Source organism: Arvicola amphibius, chromosome 12 (genome assembly GCF_903992535.2).
Source record: "Arvicola amphibius chromosome 12, mArvAmp1.2, whole genome shotgun sequence".
Lineage (NCBI taxonomy): Eukaryota > Metazoa > Chordata > Mammalia > Rodentia > Cricetidae > Arvicola > Arvicola amphibius.
Genome location: NC_052058.2, coordinates 87,578,020 through 87,587,628, shown reverse-complemented (window position 1 = coordinate 87,587,628; position 9,609 = coordinate 87,578,020). Strand labels below are relative to the sequence as shown.

Sequence of the window (9,609 nt, the reverse complement as noted above, 5' to 3'; positions counted from 1 at the left end):
TGCCATGGGTCATACTTTCTCAGCATTGAAAGGGGGTTAAATACTATGCTAATTGTGAAATCTCTATCAGTTGGTGAAGGCTCCCTCAGATAGCCAAACCCGTTGATTACTTTATATTGTGGGGTAGAAGTGACAGTGGACACAGCAGGAAGTCCCCAGAGTCATTGCTGGTGCTGCCTCCTCCAGTGTGAGTGAGACCAATGGTTGTGATTGGTAAGTGGCTCACAGGACACGTTTTTATTTGTAGATATTATCTCCATATCATGTCTCTCTGTACCGCACCCCGCAGTAGTGTGCCGACCGATACAGGGATTTCTGCCTTCCCTGTGTGAGGTGGCTTGGTTTCCTCCATCTGGATGCCAGTGCTGCATCTGTTTCCATTACCTGCCTACTGAGAAAATCAGCTCAGGCCCTGCCACATTGTCTCTGACAGCAGCTCCTAATCATTATTTATGCTTTTGGAATTTTTTGTCATTTCAAAAACCTGTCTACTTCAAGCTAGGATTTTTTATTTGTGTAATATATGTATATTCTCTTTTCCTTTTTGTTGTTTCCCTGCCTCTCCATTTTGTTTCTTAAAATAGTCTGTAGTTTTGTACAAGATGAGACTTAACCTCGGGTACTTCTCGCTAAAGCTTTAATGCTTTGTAAATAAAATGGGATGTTTATTAAACCACAAGTACAGATGTTTGTAAGCTGCCTGCTTCTGGAGCTCAGCAGCCACTTCATTTTGTGGCTTACAGAATTTAAGTGTGGAGTTTAGATCTTTCTCTGTGGTCATTTGGGTCTGGAAAGGTCAGGCAGTTTGGATTTCTTCCTTTGTACAAACTAGAAATAAATGATTTGAGCTAAAAGCTGATGTTAATTAATAAAAAAAGGTCATGTAGGAATTTCTTTTCATATTCTTTAACTCAGTACAAGCTTTGAAGAGGCCACAGTGCATTCTGACAGGTTACAGTAACATGTCCTAGAGAGTCTAGCCTTCCAAGGTCTTTGTTAGCCTAAGTATAGTTACAATCTTTCTTGATAGTCATTTTCTCTTGATTAAGTAACTTTAAAATCCATATTGAATATTCACTGTCTCATAAGAATGTCTCAGAACTCTAGTGCCCTGGGTCTCAAGCTTCTTAAGGTTGCAAACCTTTAATACAGTTCATCATGTTGTGGTGACCCCCCTCCGCCTTTAAATTGTTTTTGTTGCTACTTTATAACTGTTACTTTGCTACTGTTATGAATCGTGGTAAGTGACCCTGTGAAAGGGTCGTTCAGTACCCGAAGGAGTTGTGACCCACAGGTTGAGAACCACTGCTCTGGGGGTACTGTTCTAACGAGTACCAAATCAGTCTACTTACTAATCATCCTGTCTTGCCGCTAAGAACCCATCTTTATCATCATAGTTGTTTCATAGCAACCTTCATTGATGTAAACAGTGAGCTCCTCTGTTCTACAAGGTAAATAGAGCATTCTAGAGTCAAGCAGCTTCAACATCCTGGTTCCCTTAGTACCTGGAACAAGACGGCTGCCTCTGGGCTACCTCTGCCGCAGCCTCACTTGCTCCCTTGGAAGGGTGTGTTAGGTTAAATTTTCTCTCTCTCTCTCTCTCTCTCTCTCTCTCTCTCTCTCTCTCACACACACACACACACACACACACACACACACACACACACACACACACACACCCTTTAGTATCTCTAACTCCTCTGTAGCTGAAAATGCCTGGAACTTCCAATCTTGGTGGGTGCTGGGATATGGAGTATGTTGCCACATCCAGTTTGTGTGGTGCTTGGAATCAAACCTAGAGTTTCCTGCACGCTGGGCACTCTGCCAGCACTCTGTTGAGCTGCTTCTTTGCTTCTGAGAGAGGTCTCCTCGTAGCCCAGGCTGACCTTGAATCTGCCAGCAGCCCTGCCCCTGACTGGACCGGGCGATCTTAGCTTACAAAGAAATAAAAATAGAAATTTGGGGAGTCAAGTGACTCCAGTCCAGAGTAATCTTTTCAGCAGCTGTGGTTTAGGGACATTCGCAATAGAGGGTTCAAGGTATTCAGATGAACATTGCAGCCCAGCCCCACCTCACCCCTCCCTTAAGACTGGTTTTTTGTTTCTGTGTTTGGTCAGATTTAGCGTGGGACTTTGAAACTCTCCCATGGTTTGGGAGGGAGGGGTAATGTGGAGGTGGACTTCAGCTCCTGAGGTCTTTTCCCTCTTTTGTTCTCAAGCCTGTGGGTGTAAATTCATTAGGAGGGCGTGACGAGGATGGCGCCTGTGAGGATGGCCCTGGCAAGCATAGTCAGACATCAGTAGTGTAAGTCTTTCCCTCTGCCTGTGCTCACCTGGGAAGAAGGGCTGCACTTCTGTGCACACACATGCATGTGTCTGTTTTGCTGACAGCAATGCATCATAATCTCTCAATGCTAAGGGTTATTCCAAGCTGGAGGACCTGTGTTACAGTGCAATGTTTGTTTGGAATGCCTGCTGGTAACTTGCCTACTGAGACATGAAGACTGGGGCCCCTCGTCTTGTCCTTGGGAGTCTGGTATTGATAATCCACCTGCCTTTGATGTTGACATCACCTAAAACGCTCGCCATCCCTGAGAAGCTACAGCAAGCTGTGGGGAGAGTCATTGTCAATGCCACAGCCTGCACTGTTACCTGTGGCCTTGGCTACAAGGAGGAGACTGTCTGCGAGGTGGGTCCCGATGGAGTGAGGAGGAAGTGCCAGTCCCAGCGTTTGGAGTGTCTGGCCAACTGGATCTGTGGCATGCTCCATTTCACCATTGTCCACGGGGAGGAGTTTGAGCTGAGCTGTCTCAGCCCAGACATCCTGGAGGTGGGACAGGAAGCTTTCCGCTTTACCTGGAAGCTTGCTCGGGGCATCATCTCTACTAATGATGAGGTTTTTAAACCCTTCCGAGCCAACTCTCACTTTCTGCGGTTTCATCCCGCCTATGAGTACGACTCAGGGACATACCGATGTGATGTGCAGCTGCTCAGAAACTTGAGATTTGTCAAGAGGCTCTACTTTGGGCTGAGGGTCCTCCCTCCAAAGCTGGTAAACCTGAATTTCCATCAGTCCCTTACTGAGGACCAGAAGTTAGTCGATGACGGCTGGGAAGTTAATCTGGACAACCATTCTAAGCCCCACCTCCCAAAGTGGCAAAAGAAGGTGGCTTCGGCCTTGGGCATAGGGATTGCTTGTGGAGTGGTTGGCGGCGTGCTAGTGAGCATTGCTGTCCACAGCGTGCTGAAGAGGATTGATGACCACAACAGCCTTAGCAGCCTATAACCTTTCAGCCAGCTTAGACGTGAGTGTGGCAAGAGAGGCCTCTCAGAGCCAAAGGTTGGCTAGGAGGCTTGGCGGATGCGGCCTCCTCCACATGCCACTGTGCAGGGCAGCATTATCAGTTACCGTGTTCAGGTTTTCTCATACTGGCTACTCAGGAGACCCACTGCAGGTTTTGCTTCTGTTCCTAGGGGAGCTGTGTCTTCCAAGCTTGCTTTCCTCTCCACACCTCACGGTGTGTGTGCCGTCACCTCCACTCCACCTCTGAACAGTGTATGAACCAGAATGTAATATTAGCAGATTGGGTGGAAACTTTTTATTTTTGTTCAATAAAAACAATTCACAGTAACTGTATGGCAGCCTAACCCTTTGTTATTTTATTTAAAGTTTCTCACATGTAGAAACTGTCCCACAGTTGGCCTGGCTCTCATTTTCCTTGGGTTTCCTACAGCATGCTTGGGACAGATTGCTTTGTATTGGCTGCCTGTGTGTTGTAAAGGTGAACAATGACACCTGACCCAGCTGATAGTCAGTCTTAGTGTTAATAGGTTCTCTGCCCTCCCTGTCCTCCCTAGATGGCCCTCTGAACTCAGTATCAAATTGAATGTCCTGATCATTGCGGCAATCCTTTGTCTTGCTCCTCCTCTTTGCACTATCTATACCTAGGGTTTGTGTTCTTGGAAAGGCCAAGTGTACTGGTTTCTTACAGACACCGAGATCCCCAAGGGAGGACTATTGCTTCGTTTTCCCCTTAGGAAATCCAGTCTTAAGGCCCTTGAGGATCATTTAGACAGAGTCTGAGATAATTGGCTTAGGGGGCCAGCTGAGAGCGAGATGACATTTCTTCTCCCCTTTGTCTAGCTGCAGGAGTGGCAGAGTCCTGAGGCCCTGCTCTCTTAGGTAGCTGTGCCAGAGTCGCCTGGACGGCTCTGAACACTAAACATTCTGTAAACATTCCTCAGCCCCGGCCCTGGGACGCTAATTCAGTTCAAATTATGAGCAAAGGGCGACTGATGTTTACTTGTAACTTTACAGGGTTTAGTGACTGCTTACATTAGTTACATTTATGTTGCTGTGCTAAACACCGCAAAAAGGGCAACTTAGAGAAAAAGTTGATTTGGAGTTTACAGTCCAATGGGACAGAGTCCCGATGGCAGAAGTAACTGCAGCAGGGGGCTAAAACAGCAGCTGAGAGCTCATGTCTCAAGCCTCAAGCAGCAGAGAGGAGAGAGAGAGAGGAGAGAGAGAGAGAGAGAGAGAGAGAGAGAGCTCAAAGCCCACCCCCAGTGACATACTTCCTCCTTCAAGGTCACACCTGTCCTTCCCAAACAGCCACTGAGTACTGAGGTGTTGGAGACTTAAGGAAGACGGCTCATTCAAACCTACACACCACCCCTAGACTGCCCAGATTCATCGGTTCTTAACCTTTTTTCATAAGAGTCCAAAATGTATATTGATGTTGTAGAATCATTTGAAAACTAGACACACAGATGATTATTTCTTGCTTCTGTGTGTGTACACATGGTAAAGAGGCCAGAGGTCAACCTTGGTTGTTCTAAAGATGGCATCCACTGTGGCTTTTTGTTTCTTTTGTTGTTGTTTTGTTGTTTATTTTTGAGACAAGTTCTTTTGCTGAGACACGGGGCTCACAGATGAGGCGATGCTGGCTGACCACTGGGCCATAGGGATCCACCTGTCTCTGCCTCCCCAGTGCCGGGATTCCCCGTGTGCATCCCCATACCTCCCTAGTGCCGGGATTACCAGTGTGCATCCCTATTCCTCCCCAGTGCCAGGATTCCCAGTGTGCGTCCCCATACCTCCCCAGTGCTGGGATTATCAATGTGCATACCCATACGTCCCTAGTGCCGGATTCCCAGGGTGCGTCCCCATACCTCCCCAATGCCGGGATTCCCATTGTGCGTCCCCGTGCCTCCCCAGTGCCGGAATTCCCAGTGTATGTCACCGTATCTCCACAGTGCCGGGATTCCCAGTGTGCGTCCCCATACCTCCCCAGTGCCGGGATTCCCATTGTGCGTCCCCGTGCCTCCCCAGTGCCGGAATTCCCAGTGTATGTCACCGTATCTCCACAGTGCCGGGATTCCCAGTGTGCGTCCCCATACCTCCCCAGTGCCGGGATTCCCAGTGTGCGTCCCTGTACCTCCACAGTGCCGGAATTCCCAGTGTGCGTCCCTGTACCTCCACAGTGCCGGGATTCCCAGTGTGCGTCCCCATACCTCCACAGTGCTGGGATTTCCAGTGTGCGTCCCTGTACCTCCACAGTGCCGGGATTCCCAGTGTGCGTCCCCGTACCCAGCTCTTCATGTCCTCAGGGCCTTGTGCGTGTGCAGCAGTCGCTTTGCCAACTGAGCAGTTGCTGGTCCTCCATCCGGCTTCTGTCCATTTTTCATTTTCAAAACCTTAAAGCTTTTTGGTGTAATCTTAATCCAGTACCAGAGATGCATGTGCTACATTTGGTGTTTGTCTCTGCAGTCTCCTAGCGAATCCCTTCTGTTGTTCCTTAAGATTGGTGCACTGGAGAACCAGGCTTGCCCAGTAGTCTGCATGCTGTCCCACAGCCTGGACTTGCCATGCCCTTGCAATTAGCTTCATGAGCAGTGACTCCAACATTCTGAGAAGAGCCCTACACAGGTACATACTGTGTCACACCAGGAGGCTAAGATGTCACACCTGTCTGTCACCCCAGAAAGGATGGGCTTCAGAAGACCTGGTTCTGTCCCTGCTCTGTTGTCAGCCATACAACAAAAGCAGTCTCAGCTTTGACACAGGTGTTTGTGGAGGCCCAGGGAGCTCCCCCGAGGGAAGCTGTTTTGTAAAGTGAAGTCCTGGATATGGGGAATGTCATTCAGTCCTAGGCAGTTTGCGGAAACATTCAAGGATAGCTCACTCTAAAGAAGACCCGGAAGGATTTCATTCCAGTAAACTCAGTAACACACAGCTGAAGGGTCCTGCTTCACACTGTGTAGATAGAAACCCCTTAGGACCAGACATTAACACGTTCCCTGCAGTCTGTTGGCAGGCCAGTAGTCAGGCATGAGGTGGATAGTATAGCTCGGTTCATAGCCTTCTCTGCATGCCTTGGGCTCTTGAATTTCAACTCAGAATTTGAAGCAATTGAGCAGAGAAGAGAACAAAAGACTTTCAGATGGGTTTTGTAGAGATGATAACTTAGTTCTAACTGGACATGGTTACATTCCTGTAATCTTAGCTATTCAGGAGACTGGGGCAGAATTCCAAGTTCAAGGCTAGTCTAGGCTACACAGGACGTTCAGGGCCAGCCTGGGCAACTTAGCACGATCCTACTTGCATCTGCACAGTTGTGCTTTCTGCAGCAAGTCTCCTGCCAATTTAGTTCCCTAGGTTCTATGTGTCTCACTGCCCTGGGAAGGTGACGGAGAGGCTGACAAAAGACAGGAGGTCTGTGGAGTACCTGTCATGCCGGAAAGACCCTGGTCAGAAAGCTAAACATCGAGTGGAGGGATCTTCATCCATCTTCCTTTCCTTCCTCAAAACAACTGGGACCCAGCATGGCGTCCTACTCACTTGACACCAGTGATGTTTGAAGGTGGACTGCCTGAGTGTATTCCTGCAGGTGCTCGCCTGTAATGGCATCTGCTATGTCAAGCCTAGGAGTTCCACTTCTTGGAGCCACCCTGATTGATCAGAAGCAACAGTCACCTCCTTACCAGTTGGGGTCATTAATCTCTTCGTGGATGGGACTTCCTTTAGGACAAGAGAGTCAACACGTCAAATGTATTGAAGTCAGGGGACCCGAAAGTGGCTCTGTCCCCTCAGTATGTTGACCACCGTTAGGTGAGACCTGCTCAGGTTAGCCGACCGCCAGCCACCTGGCATGTCTTCCTCCAGGATAGAGGAAGCGATCTGTACTATGTACAGCGTCCTCAGAGTTGGCCATGCGAAAGGCGGATGTACGAGTTGCAGAACAGGCCAGGGACGCTCTAGTGAGGTGATGAGGACCACAGCCACTGCCAGCTGCCTGGGCAGGTTGAGAAAACACCTTTATTTAAGAACCGCTTGCTACCAGAGTCAATAAATAACTATTACAAGAGTGAACAGCGGGCTGGGGTGGAGGGGTTGCATCTGAACAGGAACTGTCATCCATGGGCCAGCGGAGCCCTGAGATCAGAGCTGACCAGGCTCTGAAGCGGGGGCTGACTTGGAGGCATCTGGTGCCAAGGCAGGTGGAGTCTCCTCTACGGAAACTGTAGGCCGTAGGCATCTGGGGCTTCCTGGACTCTGGACAAAGCTGGCTGGCCTGTTTTGTTCCTCTACAGTTTTCCTTTAAAGCCCTGCTTTCCCAGAGCCTGTGATCATATGTACAGGTTCAAGAGGTACAACCCCATTCCCAGCTCCCAGCACTGTTTCCGGTGAGCTTCTTGACATCCTTTAGGGCCCCACTTAATCCCGAACCCAGAGACCCCTCGCCAGGTTTGGTCAACAGTACACCACACTTGAACTAGTAACAGGTATGAGCACACCGCTGTCCCTTGGCATGCAGGAGTCCTATTGGCTATTCGACACTAGGAAAAGAAAGGTGCCCTCTGGGAAAGACATGAGGGGAGGAAAACCTCGCTAGCCACATTGAGCTCTTGGCCAGAGCACAGGCAAGGATGGCTTTGGGGACTGCGGAGAGGCAATGCCCATGGGGGAAGGCACTAGTGGGTAAGGACTGCTCTGTGGTGGATGAGTCCCTTTGATGGCTTTGTTAAGCTGTGGGGACCATAGCAGATGGCACCGCTAAGGCTTTCCTGTGTTGGGCATTTTGATTCTTAAGATCTCAGCTCCAGAAGGACTCAGCACCTCCCACCCCTTCAGTCAGGACTTCACCCATCCAAGATCCTGCAAGAGCACTCAGAATTCCTCAGCTTACTCAAAAGAAGCCCCTTCCTCATTCCTTCAGGCTCTTCCACCCTTGGCTTTGTCCTCTCCTGTCCTTTGTCAAGCTCCATAGCCTTGCTGTTCCCCTGCTGTCGGGAGTCACCTGCCACCCGGGATGGCAGAACCACTCTTTTTATCAGACACCATCACATGGCAAGGAGCAGACAGCTCAGTGGAGGCCTGAGTCCCCTTATGGACAGAACAGAGAGCACCTCCCTGTCCCTCAAGAGACATCTGCAGGTAGTTCCGTCCCTAGCCCTTGGGGCACTTCTTGCCCACTAAGCCCAGGCACAGTACTTATCTGTGGCTGTCCCTTTTTACCTCTTGTGGTTTAATGTGAATGGATGTAGCCTAACAGTCATGACCACAGCGGGAGCAAGCCCACCAGCCTCCCAAGCCCGGCCGGGAAGTCTCTGAGAAGCCATTTAATCTAGCCCTCTTTTCTAAGCCAGTTAGGGTCCAAGTTTCCTCAACAAGAGTCTTTCTATTTACAAGTGAGTCACCTCTGGTCTTGTGACACTGTCTTGGAGCCCCAGACTACCCCAGACGGCTGGCACTGCTCCGCATCCCCCCCAAATAAATTTTGCTTGCCCAGGGCTAAGTCTTCTCGGGTCTCCCAGCAGCCTGCCTGCTTTTCATGGACCTTGTCAGAAGAAAAGGGGCAGCCTCCTCCCACCTCCCGAGCTAGGTCCAGCGCCAAACCAGCTTGCTCTAGATACCCGCTTCTCTACAATCCTAAGTGCCCAGCCATTGGCTACCTTCTCTAGCACCCCTCCTGCAGCCTAAGGCAGTGGGAAATAGATAAACCTTGGAAGGTTTCTTTCCGTTCCCCTTTCCAGGGCTAGGCCCAAGCCAAATCTTAGCCAGCATGGGGTAGAGAAGGATGCTACACTAACTTTGGGGTCCTGGTGAGGGAGAATGATCACATGGCTGAGCCCCTAGCACCCTTGTATGTGAGGTGCCGGGAGCAGGAGAGGGGAATTTGATCAGTTCCAGGAAAGCAGTCCCTAGCTAGGGGTTGGATTGGGGGCAGCAGGGAGGAGGTGTGTGAGTGTACGTCTTTAAAAAATTGTAGTGGGTAAATCCTAACATAAACCTGCCCAGGAAAACAGAGCAAGGCTTAAAGTTTAAAAACCCATAACAAAATAGAGCTCTAACTGTAAACTACAGAAACGGGCCGTGGAGCAACAAGGCAGCTGCCTCTCGAGATGCCTGCCCTGCAGTTCCTGTGGGCCTAGGTGTGGACACTGGGGTTTCCTGGCCAAGCTGCCGCAGGGTCCTGGTCTCGGGAACTCTGTCCTTGCGTTGGCCTCTCTTCTTGTAGGGCCTGAGAAGCTTCTGGCCAGCACCACTTCCTGAGTTCCCAGCAGAAGTCTGCCTCAGTTGGCCGACGACTCCTGTCCGGACTGG

At 49.8% G+C, this 9,609-nt stretch overlaps 1 protein-coding gene across 1 annotated transcript; it reads left to right on the top strand.

The window, feature by feature from the left end:
- The first annotated feature begins 55 nt into the window (after nt 1-55).
- On the top strand, nt 56-3,636 carry Tmem81 (transmembrane protein 81). Its single transcript, XM_038348735.1, has one exon. The coding sequence runs from the start codon at nt 2,497-2,499 to the stop codon at nt 3,283-3,285; it is 789 nt and encodes a 262-aa protein (XP_038204663.1). The 5' UTR covers nt 56-2,496; the 3' UTR covers nt 3,286-3,636.
- The last annotated feature ends 5,973 nt before the right edge of the window (nt 3,637-9,609 follow it).